General features: G+C 36.9%; 1 protein-coding gene across 2 annotated transcripts in view; it reads left to right on the plus strand.

Moving 5' to 3' along the window:
* Positions 1-24,903, plus strand: part of NFXL1 (nuclear transcription factor, X-box binding like 1) — a 69,942-nt gene that overhangs the window by 12,553 nt on the left and 32,486 nt on the right. For both annotated transcript variants that reach the window (XM_004382932.2, XM_023737382.1), the window contains exons 9-15: positions 467-581; positions 1,756-1,880; positions 2,680-2,802; positions 6,270-6,360; positions 19,591-19,711; positions 19,936-20,095; positions 20,832-20,923. In XM_004382932.2, the coding sequence (XP_004382989.1) occupies positions 467-581; positions 1,756-1,880; positions 2,680-2,802; positions 6,270-6,360; positions 19,591-19,711; positions 19,936-20,095; positions 20,832-20,923 (827 nt within the window). The remainder of the gene's footprint in view (positions 1-466; positions 582-1,755; positions 1,881-2,679; positions 2,803-6,269; positions 6,361-19,590; positions 19,712-19,935; positions 20,096-20,831; positions 20,924-24,903) is intronic.

Consider the following 24,903-nt stretch of genomic DNA (forward strand, 5'->3'; position numbering starts at 1 on the left):
TTTTTTTTTTTGGTGAAAATACACATAGCCGAAGTTACACCATTTTGAAAGTTTCGACATGTACAATTCATTGACATTGATTACGTTCTTACAGTTGTGTTGCTATTCTCACTATCCTTTTCCAAATTATTCCATCACCATTATCTTCAACTCACTGTCCCCTAGGCTTCCCATCAAACCTTTTGAGTTGCTGTTGTCAGTTTGATCTCACACAGATAATTCTTTCTTTTTTGTACCTTAGATGAAGGTTTGCAGAACAAATAGTTTCTCATTAAACAGTTAGTACACATATTGGCCTGTGACAATGGTTAACAATCCCAAGACAGGTCAACACTGTCCCTTCTCAGCTTTGGGTTCCCTATCACCAGCTTTCCTGTCCCCTCCTGCCTTCTAGTCCTTGTCCCTGGACTGCTTGGTTAATTTTTTAAATCTTTCACTTATAAGTGCATGTTGCATTTTATTTTAGGTATGTGGAAAAACACTGCCATGTGGTAATCATACATGTGAACAGATTTGCCATGTTGGTGCTTGTGGAGAATGTCCTCGATCTGGGAAAAGGTTCTGTCCATGTCAGAAATCAAGTAAGACTTTTCTAAAAAAATCTTCAGTGGGATATGACTTTAGCATGCTAACTTGAATAGGTTTAAAAAACAAAACCAAAAAACATATTACTCTAAGTAAATTAGATTTCTCTGAGAGTTCATAGTGTAGTTTCAATAATAATACAAATTTGTTACTACATATCTGTACATTCGGATGAGAGGATAATATAGGACACTGGGTAAGAACTCAGACTTTGGAGTCAGGCATCTCTGGGTTCAAATCCCACTTCCATGAATTACAGTTTCCTCAAGTTAAATGGGGACAATAATAGTACCTCCTTTATAAGATGATTGTGAGAATTAACTGATAAAAAGCACATAAATCATTTAGCATATTGCCTAGTGCACAACCCAGATAAACCATTGCCGTCAAGTCAATTATGGCTCATAGCGATCCGGTAGGACAGAGTAGAACTGCCCCATAGGGTTTCTGAGGCTGTAATCTTTATGGAAGCAGACTGCTGCATCTTTCTCCCGAGGAGCAGCTGGTGGGTTTAAACAGCTGATCTTCCGGTTAGCAGCTGAGTGCTTTAAACACTGTGCCATCGGGGCTTCTCTAGTACATGATGGAAACCTAATAATCATAAGGTATAGTCATTGTGTGTTTTAGATGAATTTAATTTTGGCTGTTTTACAGTAAAGGAATAATAGAGGTACAGTTTGAGTGTGTCCTTGAATATCCACCAATGCTAGAAAACGTATTTATAAGGTTATTTCCAACAGTTGTCATTGTGCGTTTATTTTAAAGGTGAGTTTCATAATTTTAAGTCATACCTTCATCTTTTTTTGTCCTGTGAAGTTGATAAGAGCAAAAAAAATTTTTCTTTTGTAAATCTACATGTTGTGGTAAGTGCTTGTAGAGATTTACATGGTCTTACTCATTTCTTTGGTTTAGTGTTTCTGAAATAGCCCATAAAAATGTGTTTCTTGAGGATAGTAACTTGTTATGTATCAAAAATCTTTTTAAAAAGCATAAACGTCTTTAGAAATATTAGTTACTGTCAGTAAATTAATTTTTTCCCAGTAATTCTGTGGATGCAAAATTCATAGTCTGAAAGAGCTTCGTTTAGGTAGCCTAAAAGCTATGGCACATTTTCAGTGCTTAATAATAACGTAGCTATCATTGACACTGATTTTTCCTGTCTGCTTTTAGAGTTTTCTTTGCCTTGTACAGAAGATGTGCCAACATGTGGAGACAGTTGTGACAAAGTACTTGAATGTGGAATCCATAGATGTTCACAGCGTTGTCATCGAGGTCCTTGTGAAACATGTAGACAAGTTAGTCGTCTTCTGTAATAGTTATGTTTAAGAGCTATGTAGCATAATATATCAAATGGGATTGTCTTGAGTTTTTTTTATTATCTACTTTCATCAATATCTATGTCATAATCTGTATCATCTGTATAAGAATTTAGTGACCTAGTATTTATGGCAAAGAAGAGTAGAGTGTGCTAGCATCAAATCTAAAAATTATCTTTTGTTTGTTTTTTCCTGGTAAAAGTTTGAACATTCTCATTTTTATAGTTTAGTGTGGGGTTGTTTGTTTCTGGGAGATTTTTAGAACAGTGATGAGTTAGACCTAATAATCATGAAAAGAAATCAATGCCTAGACTTAATTGAGATCTTAAAGTCATCTGTGCCATTTTGGTTTTGACCTGACTATAAGGTCAACAAATCAGCTTAGTAGAAAGTCTAATTTTTTTGCTTTACTGAGACATAAGTATTTTCAGAGTAGTGCGGCTTATAATATCTCTGGCTCAGTTCAGGGCAAGATTCAGGGTAGACATGCAGATGTTATTTTTCTAATTAGATGTAAGTGATTTTAATGTGATTTTTTTTTTTTTTTTACTGTTTAGTATAAGATTTCTACTAAATGTAGCAATGGAAATTTATATGAAGTTATTTTTGGAGTAAAGTAAAACACAAAAAATATTTTAGGAAATAGGGCTATGGTTTTCGTAAAGTCTTTAATACAAATTAGCTATTTATAAATTTTTTCTTCTTTAATTATAGAAACTAGAATATTAAAAAATCATGTCAACAAGTCAGCTTTAGTATCATTTATTTGATTCTTTAGGAAGTGGAAAAGCATTGTCGCTGTGGAAAGCATACAAAACGAATGCCATGCCATAAGCCCTATCTGTGTGAAACTAAGTGTATTAAGATGCGTGACTGTCAGAAGCATCAGTGTAGGAGAAAGGTATGTGTCATAAGCTTGGGAAGCTCTGATTTTAAAATTCTCTTGAATTTTTCTTTCTTTCTTTTTTTTTTTTTTTATATTTTATTGTACTTCTGGTGAAGGCTTACAGAACAGTTTCTCACGAAACAGTAGTACACATGTTGTTTTATGACATTGGTTAACAACCCCACAACATATTAACCCTCTAACTTCTCAACCTTTTTTTTTTTTTTGGTGAAAGTACCCATAGCCAAAGATACACCATTTCAAAAATTTCTACATGCACGGTTCAGTGACATTGACTACGCTCTTCCAATTGTGCTGTTTTGAATTTTTCTTTTTGTGACAATGATAAGCACTATATTGACTTGTTCCTAAAATGTTCATATTCTTTGCTTTCCTTATAAAATATTAATAAATATTGTAGGTTAATGCTAATTATTTGTACTGGTGGGATATTGTATCAATTTTTCTTTTTTCATTGACAAGAGTCTCTCTTTGCCCTGTGCATTATACTCTCAGCTTGGTTCTTGGAGGACTGTTTTGTTCCTTGATTTTAGAATATCATTAGCAGTATTATTGGGATAGTTCATTTGGAAGCTTAATTTCTATTGTTGAAATCTGATTTGTAGAAGCTTGGCTCAGTAGAAGGTAGACTGGAGTAGTTTATTGAGTCTGTAGATTTGCAGTTCCTTTTTGTTCCTTTCATTATTATGAGATATCCCTTTGTCTCTGGTAAGATTCATTGCTTTTTAAATCTACTGGAATATAACTATTCTAGTTTTCTTTTGGTTGATGTTAACATGGTATATCTTTTTCCATTCTTTTACTTTTATCCTATTTATATCTTTATATTTAAAGTGGACTTCTTGTAGACAGCATTTAGTGGGTATTGCTTTTTTTTGAAAAATCCAAGTTGACAATCTTTGTCTTTTGAGTAGAGGCCATTTACATTTAATGTGATGTTTAATGTGGTTGGATTTAAATCTGCTATCTTGCTATTTATTTTCCGTTTATCCATCTGATTTTTGTTCTTTTTTTCTATCATTCTGTATTTGTGATCAAATATTTTTCTATGATTTCATTTTATCTCCTTTATTTGCTTATTAGTTATAACTCCCTTTTCTTCTTTTATTATTTTTTTTGTGTGGGAGGAGGGTGGTTGCTTTAAGGCTTAATGTAGTATAAGAACCTTATAGTGGTGTACTGTCCTTTCTCCTGACCTTTATGGTATGATTGTTATACATTTTATATCTGTGTATTTTATATATCTAAATAAATTATTACTATTTTTGCCTTAAACAGTTATCTTTTAAAGATTTTAAAAAATAAGGAAAAGAAGTGTTATATTTATCCTCGTATTTATTTATGCTTTTTGGTGCTCTTCATTCTTTGGGATAGATTCAGATTTCCATCTGGTTTCATTTTCCTTAGAATTGAAAGACTTCTTTTAACATTTCTTATAGTACTGGTCATGAATTCTTTCAGCTTTTGTATATCTGTAAGTTTCTAGCCTTCATTTGTGAAAAATATTTTTACCCTGGAATTCTAATTTGATAGTTTTTATTCCCCTTCAAGATGTTGTTTCACTATCGTTTAGCTTGTATTTTTCCTGACAGGGTGTGTGCTGTGATTCTTATCTTTGTTTCTCTGTATGTAATGTATTTTTGTTTCTTCTGGCTGGTTTTTAAGATTTTTCTCATTATCACCAGTTTTTAGCAATTTTTTTGTTTTCCTCTGTGTAGTTTTTTCCTATTTCTTTAGCTTGGTTTTCATTGAGCTTCTTGGATCACTGGGTTTATAGTCTTCATCAGATTTGTAAAATTTTTGGTCTTTATTTCTTCAAATTTTTTTTCTGTTTCTCCCACCTACCACCTTCTGGGACTCCAATTATGTATATATTCTTGAAGTCCGACAGCTCACGGGTGCTATATTTATTTATTTTTAATCTCTATGTTTTATTGTGGAGAGTTTCTATAGCTCTGTCTTCTGCTTTGTATTCTATCCAATGTATTTCTCACCTCAGTCATTGTACATATTCATCTCTAGGAGTTTGATTTGGATTTTTTTTGTATCTTCCATGTCTCTCCTTAGCATGTTCTGCTTTCCCCTATCTTCTTGAATATATGAATAGAGTATATTTAAAATTCCTATTTTTATGTCTTTGCTAATTCTGTCATCTGTCATTTCTGCCTCTTTGCCTGCTGAGTAATTTTTTACTGGTTCCTGGTTTCTGGACATTGTGAACTTCACATTTTTGGGTGATAATTTTTTTTTTCTTATATATTTTTCAGCTTTGCTCTGGGGCAAAGTTAAGTTACTTGGAAACAATTCATTCCTTTTGAGGCTTAATTTTGCTAGGTATGACCAGAGCAGCCTTTTGTCTAGGGCTAATTTGGCCCCACTGCTAAGGCAACCCTGGTGGTGTAGTGGTTAGAGTTCGGCTGCTAACCTATTAAGATCGGCAGTTCGAATCCACCAGGTGCTCCTTGAAAACCCTATGGGGTGGTTCTACTCTGTCCTACAGGGTTGCTATGAGTTGGAATCGACTTGATGGCAGTGGGAGGTACTAAGGCAATAATTCCTCTAAGTACTCTGTGTATTAGATGTTGGTCCTTCCACTCAGGCTGTAGGGGACACAAACTATTCTTAGCTCTTTATAATCTCTGGAAATGATTCTGCCTACTGCTTCCTGTGGCTCTTTCTCAGCTTTTGCATAGTTTTGTCTAGTACATGTGCAGACCAGTACTCAGCCAGACTCAAGGAGTCTCTTTTGGAGTTCTCCAGAGCTCTCTCTGTACAGCTAACTTCTTTTCAGATCCCATGGTTTGAGAATAGCTGCCAAATTAATCAGTACATTGAACTGATTTTATTATTTTAATTAAATTTAAAAATTAGCCACACTAATTGTTTGCCCCAAGTTGTCTATAGAATTTGACCCCATCTGTTGCTTTGGTTAATATTGCCAGTCTCTGTATAAATAAATAACCAAAAAACCCATTGCAGTCAAGTCAATTCTGACCCATAGTGACCCTATAGGACAGAGTAGAACTGCCCCATAGGATTTCCAAGGCTGTAATCTTCACAGAAGTAGCCTGCCACATCTTTCTCCTGTGGAACACCTGGTGGGTTCGAACTGCCAAGCTTTCAGATAGCAGCTGAGCACTTAACCACTGCACCATCAAGGGCTCCTGTATAAATAAATAGAAATGAATTTATGCGTTTTGAGTCATAGAGTAATTAACTGAAAGGCAAAAAAAAATTTGATTGATTTCATTAAATTAGGTCATTGTCTCTTTAAATTTCTGAGTTCTTAATACAGTGCATCTGCTTATCAGAAGAATGTTTATATTCTTTAATACTTTTATTCTTATATTGAAAATAAATATCTTTTGCTTTCCATAAGTTCTGTGAATAACTAGTAATGACATTCATATTGTGTATGGGTTTTCAAATTACTTGTTCTTTATATATTGCTTTCTCTTCAGTGTTGCCCTGGAAATTGTCCACCTTGTGATCAAAACTGTGGACGGACTTTAGGATGTAGAAACCATAAGTGTCCATCTGTCTGCCACAGAGGTAAAATTTTATATTTGTATTTACATAGTGCTTTATAGTTGATAGAGCGCTTTCACGTTTGTTATCTTACTTGATCCTTCTAATAATGTTGAGGACAAGGTAAGGCAGTCACCAGTGTCTCTCTTTTATGGACAAGGAGACTGAAGCTGAGGGTTCAGTGACTTAGGAAAATATTTAGTAAAGTAGTAGAGCCAAGACTTGAACCCAGATCTTGTTCAAATAAAAGTTTTGCTCTTTCGGTAACACTGTGTTGTTTCTTCACTTCCTCCCAACTTTTCCCACCCAGTTTTTAAATTAAGACATTCATAGTTTTTGCAGTTTTATTCTGAATTTTAGACATTTATATGGAATTAAATCTAGTAAGGCATTGGATATTTCCTAAGGCAGTGGTTCTCAAACTTTTTTGTCTGAGGACCCTTTTACATTCTTTGGGACCTCAAAGAACTTTCATTAATGTAAGTTTTATCCATTGATATTTATTATATTAGAAATTAAAATCAAATGTAATAATCATTTATTTATTTAAAATTAGTAATCATAAACCCATTACATCTTAACATAAATAATGTTTTTCATGAAAAATAATTATACTTTCTGAAATTAAAAAAATTAGAAGAGTGGTATTGTTTTTTGCAAATGTCTTTAATGTCTAGCTTAATTGAAGATAGCTAGATTCACATATCTGCTTCTGCATTTATTCTGTAGTAATATTTGTCACATAGCCTCTAGAATAAACTACTGGATGTATGTGAGAGAAAAACATCTTAGTGTTATACTATTATGAAAATAATTTTGACCTTGCAAACTTCCTAGGGATCCCCGGACCATACTTTGAAAATTGTGTCCTAAGTTACTGCTAGACATTGAAAACTTAAATGAGTTAACTTTAGTCCTTTGGAGTATTTCATGCTTCTTAAATGGGCAGAACACTAATGTTGATATGAAATAAAATCTATTGAGAAAAATCCTACAAAATATATGGAATTAACCATTATTTGATTTAATGAGGTAACAGGCAATGACACTGTTGACCTGAGTTCACATAACTAGTTGCAGGGTCAACCCAAAGTTTATGATATATTTATAGTATCCCATATCCTCCCCATTAGGAAAAGTATCAGATTGTGTTATCCCTGTAGACATTTCCTATGGGTGTCTTCTTTGAATTACGATGTTTAGAACTAGTGTTTAGATATGTTCTCACTGTCACTAAATGGATTTTATTTCTGCACTGTCAGGGTTCTCTCTGGCTAATCCTACTTGCTGTGCCAGTTGTATCAAAGCAGTCCAGAGAGGCTGAGATCATCCATCTTTGATGCCATATGTGTGGTGTATATTAAATCCTACTCTACACACCAACTGTGTCCTGTAGAAATCTCAGCTTCCCTTCCCTGGTCAGTCCCAAACACCTGGTGCTCCCTGCAGCCTTTTCTCATCCTCATTCACCATGGGATAGGTCAGCTAGGTCAACGAGTATTGGTTCCTTCTCTTGTTTCTTAGGTCCCATAATCTGTTGGAATGACTCACAAACTTCAGGAAAAGGACTGTCTTTAGTAGGGGAAAAAAGGGATACAAACACACAAGGTGAGGTCAGGGAGTTGTTTCTGGGCAGAGCTTCCATGTTCCCAGGGTACGTACTTAAAAGAGTACATACTTGTTCTCACCACTCAGGAAGCTCATTGAGTCTCTCTTCCAAGGCCTTTATTGTCCTCACCACCTGGCCATGATAGATTACATCTTTCCTCCTGAGGCTTAGTCAACATTCGGCTCAGGTGGTCTCTCTTGGTCTGGTCAGCACCCCCCCCCCCCCCCCGCCATTGATTGGCTTCAGGTGTGGTTCAGCTCTCAGGAACCAGGACCAGAAGCCAAATTGTTAACTGCAAGGGGGTTCCACACCTTGCAGTTTCCTGTCAGTCTTGCTACACCATTAACCCATTCAGTTTAAATTCAGTTAAAATTCTTAAGTCATTAATTCGTTCAATAAGTGTTTTTCAATATAGGCACTGGGATTACATGAATGAAGAACATTGACAAAGTCCCTGCTATTGTGGAAATTATTTTTAGAATGCAAGTAAATAATGAAATTAATATAGGGCGTCAAGTAGTGACAGATATAAAACGAAAAGTAAAATAAAAATTTTGACGGTGGGAATGGTGTATATTATTTTATACAGTGTGATCGGGGTGGATTCTCTGAAAAGATAGTATTTGAGAGGCAGTCTGAAGAAAGTAAGAGATCAAGTTGGGGGGAGTAGTGCTCCAGGCAAGAAAGCAGTGATTGCAAAGGCCCTGAGACATGAACATGCTTGACACTTGGAAGAACAGCAAGGAGGCCAGTGTGATGGAAGCGGAGTGCTTAAGCGGGCAAGTGGTAGGAGATGACATCAAAGAGATAGTGTGATAAAGGATTGCTGGGGAAGGGAGAGATATTATAGGGCCTTTAGACCATTGTTGGAGACTTGGTGGTACAGTGATTAAGAGCTTGGCTGCTGAACAAAAGGTCAGCAGTTCGAATCCACCAGCTGCTCCTTGGAAACCCTATGTGGCAGTTCTACCCTGTCCTATAGGGTTGCTATGAGTTGAAATCGACTCTACGGCAGCGGGTTTGTTTTTTTTGTTTAGACTGTTGTTAAAACACTGGCGTTTACTTTCAGTAGGAAACCTAACTAGTTCTGTCACCATTAAAGAAATTGGATCAGTAGTTTAAAATTTTCCCACCAAGGCCTGGTTCATTTTTACAAATGATTTCTAACAAGTAAACATTTAAGGAACGCATAATTTCAGTCTCTTCATAAACTACTTGAGAGTTCTTATATAAAAAGGAAGACACTCCAAGTCATTATATCATTTGATGGGAGTAAGAGAGAAAATTACAAACCAGCCTAACCTATGAACAGTTTTGCAAAATATTAAAGGTTTAGCTGCTGAAATCCAGCTATCCAATACAATAATAATTATCCATATTCTTAATTTATCATGACCAAGTTGAGTTTATTCCAATAATGTAAGGCTAGTTTAAGGTGCTTGTTAGTTGCTGTTGAGTTGGCCCCCAACTCGTGGGAACTCCATGCACAACGGAACGAAATGCTGCCTGGTCCTGCACCATCTCTGTGATCACTTGCCGCTTAAGACCATTGTGATCTATAGGGTTTTCGTTGGCTGATTTTTAGAAGTACATCACTGCCTTTTTTCGTAGTCTGTCTTAGTCTGGAAGGTCTGCCGAAACCTAGTCAACATCATAGAAACATGCAAGCCTCCACTGACAAATGGGTGGTGGCTGCATATGAAGTGTATTGGTCAGGAATCCAATCCGGGTCTTCTGCATGGAAGGCGAGAATTCTACCACTGAACTGCCCCAGGCCCATGGTTTAACATTAGAAAATCTAATAATGTAATATATCACATTAACAGATTAAGGGAGAAAAGAGATCATCTTAGTAAATGTCTAAAAAACAGTAAAATCAACATCCGTATATAATGTAAACTTAACTGGAAATAGGAGGGAGCACCCTGAACCTGATTTAAGAGTATCTGCAAAAAGACTGAAACATCATACTTACTGGAGAAGTTGTAAGCATTTCCCCCTTGTATTATTTTGAAGCCAATCCCATAAATATTTTAGCATTCATCTTTAAAAAGTAGACTCTTAACAAAAACCATAACAACAGTGATACAGCATTTTGAAACCTGAAATGATTAACATATTTTTTAATATCAGAATATCGGGTGCTCAAATTCCAGTTGTCATATAAATGTTAACGAGTTTTACTTCAGTTTCTATGACTCAGATACCTAATAAAATTAACGTGTTGCTATTGGTTGATGTCTCTAAAGTCTTCTAATTCATAATTTCCCTTCTCCATCTCCTTTGTTTCTTCTTGTGACTTTTGTTTATTGAAGAAACTAGATCATTTGCCTTATTATTTTTTTATTTTCAAATCATATTTTAATTTTTTTATTGTACTTTAAATGAAGGTTTACAGAACAAATAGTTTCTCATTAAACAGTTAATACACACATTGTTTTATGACATTGGTTAACAACCCCATTGACATGTCAGCACTCTCCCTTCTTGACCTTGGGTTCCCTGTTACAAGCTTTTCTATCCCCTGCTACCTTCTAGTCCTTGTCCCTGGGCTGTTGTGCCCCATTAGTCTCGTTTTTTTTTTTATGGGGCTGTCTCATCTTTGGCTGAAGGGTGAACCTTGGGAGTGACTTCAGTACTGAGCTAAAAGGGTGTCGGGGGGCTATACTCTTGGGATTTCTCCAGTGTCAGGCCAGTGAGTCTGGTCTTTTTTGTGAGTTAGAATTTTGTTCTACAGTTTTCTCCAGCTTTGTCCGGGACCCTCTGTTGGTGATCCCTGTGAGAGCAGTCGGTGGTAGCCAGGCACCCTTTAGTTGTACTGGACTCAGTCTGGTGGAGGCCGTGGTAGTTGCGGTTCATTAGTCCTTTGTTCTGATCTTTCCCTTATATCCTGTTTTCTTCATTCTCCCTTGCTCCTGAAGGGTTGAGACCAGTGGAGTATCTTAGATGGCTGCTCACAAGCTTTTAAGACCCCAGACGCTACCCACCAAGGTAGAATGTAGAACATTTTGTTTATAAACTATGTTATACCATTTGAGCAATGTTCCCCAAGACCATGGTCCCTGCAGGCCTCCGCCCAGCAATTGGGTCCCTCAGGTAGTTTGGATGTGTCTGTGGAGCTTCCATGACCTTGCCTTGTACAAGCTGTGCTGGCCTCCCCAGTATTGCGTAGTGTCTTACCCTTCACCAAACTTAACACTTACGTATTGTCTATTTAGTATTCCCCCCATCCCTCGTAACTGTCAGAGACTGTTTCTTTTTGTGTGTAAACCTTTTCATGAATTTTTACTGTAGTGGTCTCATACAGTATTTGTCCTTTCATGATTGACTTATTTGCCTTAGCATAGTGTTCTCCAGTTTCATCCATGTTATAAGATGCTTTGCAGATTCATCATTGTTCTTTATCGTTGTGTAATACTCCATTGTGTGTATGTACCGTCGTTTATCCATTCATCTGTTGATAGGCATCTAGGTTGTTTCCATCTTTTTGTTGTTGTGAACAGTGCTTCAGTGAACATGAACGTGCATATGTCTATTCATGTGATGGCTCTTATTTCTCTAGGGTATATTCTTAGGCGTGGGATTGCTGGATCGTATGGTGTTTCTATTTCTAGCTTTCTAAGGAAGCATTATATTGTTTTCCAAAATGGTCATATCATTTTGCATTTCCACCAGCAGTGCATAAGTGTCTCAGTCATTTAGTGCTGCTACACAGAAATACTACAAGTGGATGGCTTTAACAAAGAGAAGTTTATTTCTTCACAGTAAAGGAGGCTAAAAGTCCAAATTCAGAGTGTCAGCTCCAGGGAAAGGCTTTCTTTCTCTGTCGGCCTTCTCATCAGTGTTCCCCCGGCCTAGGAGCTTCTTCACGCAGAGACTCTGGGTCCAAAGGACACGCTGTGCTACTGGCATTGCTTTCTTGGTTGTATGAGGTCCCCTGTCTCTCTGCTCGCTTCTCTCTTTTATATCTCAAGAGATTGCGTCAGGACACAATACAATCTTGTAGATTGAGTCCTGCCTCACTAACACAACTGCCGCCCATCCTCCCTCAGTAACATCATAGAGGTAGGATTTACAACATATAGGAAAGTCACACAGTACCAGGAATCATGGCCCAGCGAAATCGATTACACACATTTTTTGGGGGACTTAATTCAATCCATGACAGTAAGAGTTCCCATCTCCCTGCAACCTCTCCAGCATTTGTTATTTCCAGTTTTTTTGATTTGTGCCAGTAATGCTGGGGTGAGATGGTATCTCATTGTGGTTTTAATTTGCATTTCTCTAATGACTAGTGATGCTGACCATTTCCTGGTGCCTTTTAGCTGCTTGAATGTCATCTTTGGTGAAGTGTCCATTTCTTTTGCCCATTTTTTAATTGGATTATTTGTCTTTTTGTTGTAGAGGTGTTGGATTTTCTTGTAGATTTTAGAGATTAGATCTTTGTCTGACTTGTAATGTCCCAAATTTTTTTCCCCAGTCTGTAGGTTGTCTTTTTACTCTTTTAGTAAAGTCTTTTGCTGAGCATAAATGTTTAATTTTTAGAAGATCCCAGTTATCTAGCTTATCTTCTGGAGTTTCTGTGTTGTCGGTTATGATTTGTATCATGTTAATGCCATGTATTAGGGCCTCTAGCATTGATCCTATTATTTTCTTCTATGAACTTTATAGTTTTTGGCTTTATATTTAGGTCTTTAATCCATTTTGAATTAGTTTTCGTATATGGTGTGAGGTATGGATCCTGTTTCATTTTTTTGCAGATGGACATCCAGTTCTGCCAGCACCATTATGTCTTCATGATGGACCATCCCTTTAATCACTATATGGTGTCCTTCTTTGTCTTTTATGGTAGTTTTTGTTTTAAAGTCTGTTTTATCTGGGATTAGTATTGCCACTCCTGCTCTTTTTTGCTTGATATATCTGTTTGCTTGATATATTTTTTTCCATCCTTTGATTTTTAATAAACTTAAGTCTTTGTTTCTAAGGTGTGTCTCTTGTAGACAGCATATTGATGGATCCTGTTTTTTTTATCCATTCTGTCACTCTCTGTCTCTTTATGGGTGCATTTAGGCCATTTACATTTAGTGTAATTATTGATAGGTATGAGTTTACTGCTGTCATTTTGTAGTGCTTTTTTCTGTGGTGCTGATGTTTTCTTTGTTCTTCTTACTCTCTTGTGCTGAATTCCTTTTGTTTGTGGATTTTTTTTGTTGTTGTAGATTTTGTTTTTACTGAGACTTTATGTTTGATGAGTAGGTTTCTTTACTTGATGAGTCAGTTTGTTTACTTTGGTTTGATGAGTAGGTTTGTTAACTTTCTTTGTGGTTACCTTGAAATTTACCCTTATCTTCCTAGGTTTGAACCAGTCTATTATTACTTGGTATCACCTTGCCTTCCTCTCCATTAGAAGGTTCTATACCTACACCGTTTATCGCCTCTTATTGTTCTGATGTTGTTGTCATTTACAGATTAACCTCTCTGGTTCCATGTTGTAATTCTTTTGGTTTTAGAGATTCCTTGAGAGTTCATTTCCTAGGTTGGTATCTGGCTGGTACGATCTTGGGTCCTAGATTCAGCCTGTGGTCTGCTGTGGTTTGTTCTCAGACTGAAGGACTCCCTTTAACAATTCTTGTAAGTTTGGTTTGGTTTTTACATAGTCCCTTAGTTTCTGTTTATCTGGAAATGTCCTAATTTTACCATCATATTTGAATCAGAGTTTTGCAGGATATATTATTCTTGGCAGGCAATTTTTTTCTTTAAAGATTTTATATATGTCATCCCATTGCTTTCTTGTCTGCATGGTTTCTGCCACATAATCCGAGCTTAGTCTTATTGTTTCTCCTCTGTATGTGCTGTTTTGTTTTTCTGGAGCTGCTCTCAGGATTCTTTGTCTTTGGTTTTGGTGAGTATGATTATGATATGCCTTCGTGATTTTTTTTGGGGGTCTGTTCTATATAGGGTTAGTTGAGCTTCTTGGATGGTCAGGTTTTCATCTTTCATGATATTGGGGAAGTTTTCTGTCAGCAGTACTTCAGTGATCCTCTTTGTGTTTTCTGTTTTCTCCCACTGTTCTGGAACTCCAATCACTCACAAATTTTTGCTTTCGATTGTATCCACATAATACTCAGGGTTTCTTCATTTTTCTTTGTTCTTTTTTCTGATTTTTCCTCAGAGTTGTATCCAAGTGTTTGTCTTCAGTTTCACTGATCCTGTCTTCTGTCGTTTCCAACCTGCTCCTCAGTCCTATGACAGTGTCTGTTTCTGAAATTTTGTTATTTATCTTTTGGATTTCTAATTGTTGTTTTTGTATGATTTCTAGTTGTGAATTTATTTTGGCATTTTGTTCCTTTATTATTTTCATGAATTCTTCCATTTTTTTGTCTGTATTTTCCATGAATTTGTTTGCTTCTTCCATGAATTTGCCTTTTTTTCCTCATTTTTATCTGCTTTTTGCTTCAACTCTTGGATAGCTCTGAATATTAGAGATTTGAATTCCCTATCAGGTAGTTCTAGTGCCTTCTCTTCTACTGGAATGTCATCTGGTGGTTTATTTTGTATGCCTGCTGAAACCATCCTGTCCTGTTTTTTTAATAAGTTTTGATATTGTCTGCTGTCTTCAGGACGTTCAGTAGTTAACTTTCCTCCTGTATTGATTGTAGATTTGTTTGTTTCGTCCTTCTTTTTTGTTTTATTTGGTTACTTCTGAGCAGGTGGGCTTTGCGTTCTTTGTTGTTTGCTCGTCTGTGGGCATACTTTTTGTCTCCTTGTCCAATGTACAGGGTCAGTCGCTCAGCTGTGGTGGAGCAGGGCAGGTCCAGCTGAAGGGGAGAGGTTGGGATGAGTTTGTTGCACATACTAGGGCTGACAGGGTGGGCCAGGAATCAGTGCAGGGCAGGTTCCAGTAGGCCTTGTCTGTGCTGTCCAGTGGTGTGATATTCAGTGTACGGTGCAGGTAGTCAGGAAGGAGTGGGGAGATTGTGATGTGTGGAGCTAAGATGGGCTTGGGAAAGAGGAGAGAGAGGAGAGAGAAGCAGGAGCCAAAAAGAAACAAACAAACGAAAAAGAGTGCTAAGGGAGCTTGCCATTGGAGTGGAGTGATGAAAGACCACGAAATGGAGAAAAATAAAAAGGGTAAAGAGGAAAAAAATTAGGAGAAAAAGAAACAAAAGAGAAGCAAAGCCCCCAGAGGTCCCAGCAGTGCAGCTGCAAAGACTGGGGAAGTGGCTCCTAGGCCGGGAAGTACAGTTTGGCTAGAAGGGGTAGAGGTGTCACGCAGTGCCCGGTATTCAGGAGGCAGGAAGAGAAGGTAAGTATAGAAAGAGGAGACACTGAAAAATGAAGAAAGACAAAAAAGGAAAAAGAAAAGAAACAAAAAACAAAACACACAAACAAATCCAAAAAAAAAAAAAGTAATGCCCCCAGGGATCCCACTGCATGCGGCACAGACTGAGGAAGTAGCTTCTAAGCCACGTGGTATAGCCCAGATAGAAGGGGTTCCCAAGCCGAGAAAAGAAAAAACAAAGAAAACAGAACAAATCAAAACAAACAGAAAGCCCCGGGGATCACACCAGTGTGGCGGTGCCGGCTGGCAAGCAGTGCCACAGTCGAATAGCGTTTCACAGCCTTTCAGGAAGAAGCAGAGATGGCACACGGAGCCAGGTATTTGAGAGAGAGGAGAAGGAGGTAGTGAGAAGTATGGAAGAAATCAAAAGAAGCAGGAAAAACAACACCAGCAACAAACAAATGGCACTCAGGGAGCTGGTCATTGTAGGTGGGTGGAATCCAAGCGGCACAGGGCTGAAGCCGGTGTCTCCTGGCCAAGAGAATGTGGCCACAGGAAGCAGAGGAGGCCAAGTAGGGATAAAGAATGGTGGGGGATGGGAAAGCATTTATCGTAGGTTACCGGTTTTTCTATCTCCTGGGAGCTCCATGAAGCTTCTTTCCCATACTTTCTGTTTTCTAGTCTTCAACATGAGTCCAAGATGACGAATTCGTGCTGCATTAGCTGATAGGGGACCTCTGCACGTATCTTTCCTTGCTCTCTGTTCTCTGTCAGTTTCTTACTCTATTGGGTGTGCTTGGCTGAGTTCTTTATCTCTTCATTTCATGCTTAGGGTTTCAGGATTGACATTTGTCTCTGTTTGACTTAGTTTTTTGGGTCTTTGCTGTGGAGGGACGACGTGCTTCTGTCTGTAGCGCCATGTTGCTCAGAAGTCTGCTTGATTTTTTTATGTATTATTTTGTTGTTGAGAGTATACACAACAAAACATATACCAGTTCAGCAATTTCTGCATGTACCATTTAGTGACATTGATTACATTCTTAGAGTTGTGCAACCATTCCCACCCTCCTTTTCTGAGTTGTTCCTCCGCCATTTACATAAAATCACTGCCCCCGAGGTTCCTATTTGATCTTTGGAGTTGCTATTGTCAGTTTGATCCCGTATAGATCTTAAAAGAGCATAATGCTCAAGGCAGACAGTTTTTACTAGCAAAGCTAAACTATTGTTTGGTTTTAAGAAGACTTCAGGGGATATTTTTGGTTTAAAGTTTAAAGATTATTTCAGGGCAGTAGTTTCAGGGGTTCATCCACGCTCCATGGTTTTAGAAAGTCTAGAATCCTTCACAATTTTGAATTCTGTTCTCCATTTCCCCCTTTTGATGAGGATTCTTCCATGGAATCTTCGATCAGAATGTTCAGTAATGGTAGCCGGCCACCATCCTGTTCTTTTGGTCTAATGGCAAAGGAGGCAGTTGTTCTTGGAGACTTTTAGCCACACGTTTCGTATCCTCCTCCTGTTTTTGACTCTCCTTCTTCCTCTGTTGTTCCAGGCAAATAGAGGTTAATTGTTGTGCCTTGAATGGCTGTTTGCAAGCTTTTAAGACTCTAGGCACTATGCATTGAAGTAGAAGGTAGAACAGAGCCACTAAACCTGTTACTAGGCCAGTTAACTGGGATGTCCCATGAAACCATGATCTTAAACCTCCAAACCAAGAAACCAAATCCCATTAGGATTTTGGTGGTACATAATCAGCCGCAGCAGCTGTTCTTTTTGTTGTTGTTGTTGTTGTAAATATATCTATCACACAACTTTTGCCAGTTCAACTTTTTATAGGTGTACAACTTATTGACAGCAATTACGTTAATTGGCTGTGCAGCCCTGCCCTTAATCAACTCAATATTTTCATCACTGTTAACTCTCCCTTTCCCCCCACCCTGATAAACACTGATAAACTTTGTTCTCTATACGTTTATCCTTTCTTGTCTTAATATATAAGTGAGATCATACAGTATTGATAATTTGCTTTATGTAGTTTCACCAAAACAAAAAACCAAAAAACCATTGCTGTCTAAGTAGATTCAAACTCATAGCGATCCTATAGGACAGAGTAGAACTGTCCCATAGGGTTTCCAAGGAGTGGCTGGTGGATTTGAAAATGCTGACCTTTTGGTTAGCAGCCCGAGCTTGTAACCACTGCACCACCAAGGCTCCACATAGTTTCAGAGTTGGGATATTTCAGATTGTAACTCTGTGGTATTATTTAATGTGTTCTTCTATTCTCTATATTTGCTATCAGTTGTTAATTAGATCTAGAGGCTTAGTTAGATTTAGTTTCAAATTTTTGGCAGGGTGTTTATTTTTTAAAAAGAAGCTTGTTAGACCCCCAAAGGAAGCTCGTTAGCTCCCCAAAAGAAGCTCATTAGGCCTTCACAAAATTTTCCCTGATGGAAAGTATTTGGAAGATACTGTTCAGCAACTCTTAATCATTTGTTTAATTGTTACATAAGCTATAGGGGATCATCATTTCATACCATTGTCTATCATTCTAGACACTGTTATATTCAAAATTATACTGTAACTCATAGGAAGAGGATACTAATTGCATGTTCTGTGAATATATGAAATTTTGATTTATAGTTCTTTTAAGTTCAAGGTCATCAGTGTTTACGTTTCTGGAATTGCTGGGATAATACTCATTCTGGTTATAGACCCACTGGCCACTATAGTTATATTCTGTGTGCTGCTTATTAATTTTGAAAATATTACTGGTGAATCTATTTAATATCAAATTGTACAGGCATCTGTAACTTTCTGTTGATCAGTGGGAAGACTGTTCAGAGAAATTATCCTCAAGATTTAATTAAAAAAAAAATGATGCTGTGGTTTAGAATGGCAAAAAGGTTGTATTTGATCAGTTCTTTGAATTGCTGAAGATGAATGAAAAATTATCAGCATGGAAATTGACTGTGATGCTGAATGAGAACTGACTTAAATGTTACTATTAACTTTAAAAAAAAAGTAATATTTTGGGAAGATCAAAATAAAATTTAATCATGCGTGTCATAATGACTTGGCTTGCATTACCCTCAAGATAATACTAGGTTAAAAAAAAAAAAGACGATACTGGGTTATACTTATCAAAACACTACAGTGTATATTTGGTAATTGTACAATAAATTTTTTCTTTCCCTGTGGTGTTTTTTACTCTTATTTTCTGTGTTCATTACTTTAACCAAAATTCTTAATTTGTAATTGTTTTATGGAACTGTTTTGAGTTTTTGGAGGCCTTAAACCAGGCTCTTTTTCATCATTAATATGGGTTCCTTGTCAGGCTGTTACTGAGTATTTTGCTTGCTTCTGACCACTGAAGTATAGCAATCTAAGATATTCACTTCTTAGTTCAGGAGTCTTACTCCCTTTTTATTATTTCGTTTCTAATGAAGTGCCTTATTGGGAAAACTAGAGTGGGAAGAATGTCCTTAAGATGGTGTAAAAAGCCTCTTGGGGAGAACTTTATAGCCTATTTCTCTGTTTTAAAAGGTATCTTTTTCTTTTTTTTTTTATTTCTACCAACCCACAACACAAGAGAGTGTAAAACTGAAACCCAAATAATTTTCCCTTTTGAAATGCTTAAAAGAAATATTTGGAATCTTAGCATCAAATGAAGGTTTACAATTTTGTCTTTCAAAAAAGTTTCAGTCATGGAAAATTGACTGTACTTGTTAATAACCAGTGTCACGTCATGAGGGAGAAGTTAATTCTCACTGGAGAATTATCTAAAAATAATGTACTTGAAAAGAAGTACATGTAAGCCAAAAAGATTATTGTTACTATTAGATTTTCCAAAGACGTAACTCCATTTCTGCTTAGGTAGTTTTGAATGAGCAGTGTGTCTTAAATTTGTTATTTGGAACAGAAGTTTTAGGAAGTTTAAAGTAAATTTAAAACTTTTTATTGAAGTACGGTGTACATATAGAAAAGTTTACAAACTGTAAGTGTACAGCTTGATGAATTTTCACAAACCATACATAACTATGTAACCAGAGCCCAGATCAAGAAACAGAGTATTACCAGCATTTCTGAGGCCCTCCTTATTCTTTGTAACCATCATCCTGATCTCTAACAATATAGATTAGTTTTTCCTGTTTGTATAAATGGAATCATATAGTAGGTCCTCTTTGTGTCTGGCTTCTTTTACTCACTGCTACGCATGTGAGATTCATTCGTATTGTTTTGGTTTCTTCAGTTTTCATTGTAGAATATTCCATTGTGTTAATATACTAAACTTACTTATCTATTTTACTGTCGATGGGCATTTGAGTAGTTAAGGAAACTTCTTAAGTCTTTCACTTTTTTTTTTCAGGAAGTTGCTATCCCTGCCCAGAAACTGTAGATGTTAAGTGCAATTGTGGTATTACAAAAGTGACAGTACCTTGTGGCCGAGAACGTACCACAAGACCACCCAAGTGCAAAGAGCTGTGCAGGTTAGTATGAAGTTTTGCACATGTTAACAAATTACAAATTTAAATTCATATTGATTTTTAGTAATGTTAGTATTTTTATTCAATTTTGCTCTTTAGTGTTTGAAAATATTCACAGTATGCTTATGCTATATGGAATCAGAAGATTATTTAAGTAGATAATTGCACTTTAGATGTAATTGTTAAGTGATCAGAAGTAACTTAAAAAATTGTACTTTATGATTTAGTCGACCACCAACTTGCCATCATACAAGTCAAGAGAAACATCGCTGTCACTTTGGCTCTTGTCCTCCATGTCATCAACCTTGCCAAAAAGTTTTGGAGAAGTGTGGTCACTTGTGTCCTGCTTCATGTCATGATCAAGCATTAATAAAGCAAACTGGCAGGGTAAGGGAACAGTATTATTAAAGAGATAGTGTATTGCTTTAAAAACGCATGGGTCATATTTTCTTGATTTTACTTAGTCATTCCACAAGCAGTGATTAAGCATTCATGGTTATCAAGCACCGTGGTAGGACCTGGGTTACAAGGTAAATAAGACTTGGTCTTTAGTCTTAAGAAGCTCATAATATAAAAAAGGAGAAAAACCAACAAATAAATGTTTGCAAATACAGCATGATTGATAAGCTCTTTATAATCATGATATAGATGAATCTGGTAGTCCTTTTTCATATATTGTGGTTTAAGGTTATAGATATCTCCTAGTTTCTTCAGAGTTTCATCCACCAGTTTAGCAAGTATTTATTGAGCCCTTCTATGTGTCAAGTGTTCTTCTAGCTTTTGGGGAGACAGCAGTGAACAAAAGAGTGGTGATGGTTGGAATTTACATTTCTGATTCTCATTCTCCTTTTAGCTTATGAGAGGTGAATGATGCTACACTGCCTTTGTTCTACCATTTGAAAGCTGAAATCTGCCTCAGTTTTTAATATCAGAGTGTGTGTGGAGGGGAACATGCTGATAGAATAAGATGGGATAAAATATTTCAATAAGCACAATATGTTGCTTACTTGAAAAAATTTCCACCTGCTCGAATGGAGGATACATGTAACTGTTTCTTAGATTCTTATAACGGCCATATGATTTAATCCATGTGATTTAAGATTGTTATGTGTTTAATTCACAGTACCAGCCTACAGGCCCCTGGGAACAGCCTTCGGAGCCAACATTTATTCAGACTACATTACCTTGTCCTCCCTGTCAGGTTCCTATTCCTATGTAAGTACTAGTGTTTTAACTTTTTTTTTTTTTTTTTAACATAATCTGAAGTGTATCTTAACCACCTTCTTCCCTTTTTCTTAGTTGAGGTCATCATTATTTCAGGGATAACCTATAAACTAGTCTCCCTGTTTTCAGCCTCATTGTCTTCCAAATATAGTGAAACCCGTGAGAGCCAGAACTTGACGGGACTGGCTTGTTTTTCTGGGTCTTGCAAGCTTTCCACTTTTGACAGGGTGCAGTCTTACCCCTTTTCTATCACTCATTTTAGTAGAAAATATCTGAGTTTTCCTTCTCTGACAGGTTTCCACCTTATACAGATCCCAGCTTTCGCAAGTTTTACTGTGTATTTGCTAGAGGTTTTTTTAGTTTTTTCCCTCAGCTAGAGTTTAATGTCCTCCCTTTTAGCTTCCAAGCAACTTGTGCTTACAGTTAAAATAATACATCCAAGAGTTCATCATTTGTTTATTTTTCTGACTGATTCCCATGTTAGCCTGTAAGTTCCTTGAGAGTAGAGGAAAGCCAGGTTTTAGATAAGTCAGACCTGGAAGAGAATGTTTCAGGGAAACATTGAATATGAAAGATTTCTTGGATGGGCCCAGGAATGACTGAGTCTGAGCTATAAGGGTAAAAGGATGAGCTGAACCTAGGATAACAGGGAATCCTGGAATGGTTCATACTTTTAGCAGAGGTTATGGAATATAGGAAGAAAGGAAGCATGGTGCTGGGAAGCAATATAAAATTAGGAAAGGGGTTGTTAACTATAACTAAGGTTCCAAATGCAATATTGGTATGTCTTACGTGTTCGTCATTTGAAAAGAGGATTCTTGTTTTCTTTGCTTCAGAAGTTACAGATCCTTTAAAAGCTCTTAATTTTTTTCTCCCACAACTCTCTTCTGAGTTTAAATAGCATGTGTATTTTTATATATGCAGGTTATACATTCAAGTTGTAAGGCAAAGTGTTGCTGGGGGTTATATCTATGAATGGGGTGATTTTAGTCTGTAGATTTAGTGGAGGGGACTTTAATGGAGAGGGGGTATAGTGGTTACCACAGAGATCCTTTAAGGAAGGTATACACGTATTAGAGACTAAGAATTTGTACTATGGTCATGATGGACCAAGTTAATTATCACATGTCTTACTAAGTTTTAGTTATTAGTGATTGTTAACCCATTGCCATCAAGTCGATTCTGACTCATAGCGACCTTATAGGACAAAGTAGAACTGCCCCATAGAGTTTCCAAGCAGTGCCTGGTGGATTCAAACTGCTGACTCTTTGGTTAGCAGCCGTAGCACTTAACCACTATGCCACCGGGGTTTCCAGTGATTGTTAGTGTCTTAAATTTTTCATTTCAGAGGAACCAAAGAAGAGACATGGATATTATGATTCATAGGCACTAAAATAATACATATTGTAATCAATTACCCTTGAATTCCTTATTCTGTCTTATAGTAACATTGTGTTTAGGATACATGTCTGTCTTACTTAATACAATTAATTTGCTTGAAATTTTAGGTTGATTAAATGTTTTTGTGACAGTAGAGTAGACTGTCTGGTATTATCAAGTCACGATTACTAGAGGTTTTTAAATTGAATTAAAAACAGTCTTTCCTTTTCACTTGACTGGAATGTGCTGTTGGAAGTTATTTGTGTGTGTATTTTAAAACAGATTTGTGTTTGAGAGTAAGGAGCTACAGTTCAGTGCTATGCTTCCCGATAACTTCTATCATGAATAAGTCACATGCCTTCTTTAGTTCTCAGTTTGTAAAGTAAAGAGGTTCAGGATAGGCACGAAGATGTCAGTACTTCTGAATGGAGTAAGTACTTCTGAACATCGGGGAGTAAGCACCTCTGAAAATTCCTTCTTCCATTAAAGCAATGAAAAAAAAACTGGCAGAAATGATCAGAATCAACTTTTTCAGAACTCTGAAGATGAACCAGAGACTTGACAGCAATCTGGGAAGTATTTATTTAAGAACAACAGTTGAATCTTGGTAAGAACAGCAAGCTTTGTGACATTTTAGCTCTTTCTCTTCCCAGCTCCTTCTCACCAGTTTTGTGATAGGCTTGAAAACTAACAGTCCACAATCATGGTGAAAAACCAGCAGCCTAGCAGCCACCAGAGGGGGGGCAGAATAGGTCTGGAACACTTTCAAAGCCTTATTTCCAGAGAATTACTTGACCTGTTTTGTGGTTCTCTAGAAGACCTCACTTGCAGGGCTGTCTTTATTTGACCTGACTTGGAACTCATCAAGTTTCAAAAGCTTTGGTGGCATTTGTTGAAAACAATTCGAGGAAATTGTTTTGACTTTGTGGCTACCTTAGCTGGAGTTGGGCCAAATAATAGGCTAACCCAAAAGCTTAAAAGGAAACATTGGGGGATCAGATGTCCATAGGGACTTTGAAAAGCTGTAACATATTCCTGGGAATCTGGAAGGCTATATGCATGTGTAAGGCTCTGCATGTGTCCAGGGCTGTGTGCATATTCAGGAAAGACCTGAGAAGACCCTAAGGCCATACCTCTAGCTGAACTTGAGGCTCCATGCAAGCAGTAAATGAAGAGTTGTCAGCTACCTGGCTGAGTGTTAAACACTATGTCCCAGCATATACAGAGTCCCTCAGCAAAGACTGGGAGACTTGTTGGTTTAAGTAAGTCTTACACTCCAGGCTAAACAATGGAATTTTCATTCACCTACAAGTTAATGACAAACACTGGATTAGTATAGAAGAAGCCAGTAAATTCATTTTGGTCCAAAGGTCAGGATGAAGAGATAATCAGTGGGAGTGAGTTCCACAGGCTTTTAAGAAAATCTAATTATTAGCTGACCACTAAGCTAACCAAGCAGAAAATTCAGTGACTGCATATGACATAGAATATAGACTTTACACAAATAGTTCAGAAAAGTCATTGAACAAACAACAACAACAAACTCTGAGGAAGGGAGAGAATTTGATTTCCAGAATTTCCATATTATATTAAAAATCCAGTTTTCAACAGAAAATTTTGAAATAAGCAAAGAAACAAATTATGGCCCATAGTCAGGGAAAAAAGCAATTAATACAAGCCATCCCTGAGGAGGACCTGAACTTTAAATTAGTTTTTTTCAGTATGTTCAAATAACTTAGGAAAACCATGACTAAAGAACTAAAAGTGACGATGACAGGGGTTCCAAGACAATTATTTAATAAGTGGAAAGATATCCAGTATTTGTGGATGGTAAGACTTTATATTGTTAAGATGAGAATACTCCTCAAATTGATCTACAGAGTCAATTCGAGCTGGCTTTTTTGTAGAAATTGATAAGCTGATCCTGAAATTCATGTAGCAATTCAAGTGGCCCAGAATAGGTAGAACAATCTTGAAAAATAAGAACAGTGTTGGAGGACTCACACTTCTTGATTTAAAAACTAATACGAGGCTACCATAATCAAGACATAAGGATGCTGGCATAAGGATAGACATATAGATTAACGGAATTGAATAGAGAATCCAAAAGTGAACCCACATATTTATGGTCAGTTGATTTTTGACAGGAGTGCCCTTGGTAACCACTAATAAACTTTGTTCTCTATACATTTGTCTTTTCTTGTCTTTATATGTGAGATCATATAATATTTGTCCTTTCATGATTGATTTATTTCACTCAGTATAATGTCTCCAGCTCCATCCCTGTTGTAGCTTTTATCAAGACTTCATTTCTCCTACTGAAACTGAGTAATATTCTGTTGTATGTGTGTACCACATTTTGTTTATCTGTTCATCTGTTGAGGGACATTTAGGTTGTATCCACCTTTTGGCTATTGTGAATAGTGCTGCAGTGAACATTGATGTACAAGTCTCTGTTTAAGTCTCTGCGTTCAAGTCTTTTGGGTATATACCTAGGAGTGGAATTGCTGAGTCCTGTGGTAGTTCTGGAGCCCTGGTGGTGCAGTGGTTAAGAGCTCTGCTGCTAGCCAAAAGGTCAGCAGTTCAAATCC

The sequence above is a fragment of the Trichechus manatus genome, unplaced genomic scaffold (genome assembly GCF_000243295.1).
Source record: "Trichechus manatus latirostris isolate Lorelei unplaced genomic scaffold, TriManLat1.0 scaffold00101, whole genome shotgun sequence".
Classification (NCBI taxonomy): domain Eukaryota; kingdom Metazoa; phylum Chordata; class Mammalia; order Sirenia; family Trichechidae; genus Trichechus; species Trichechus manatus.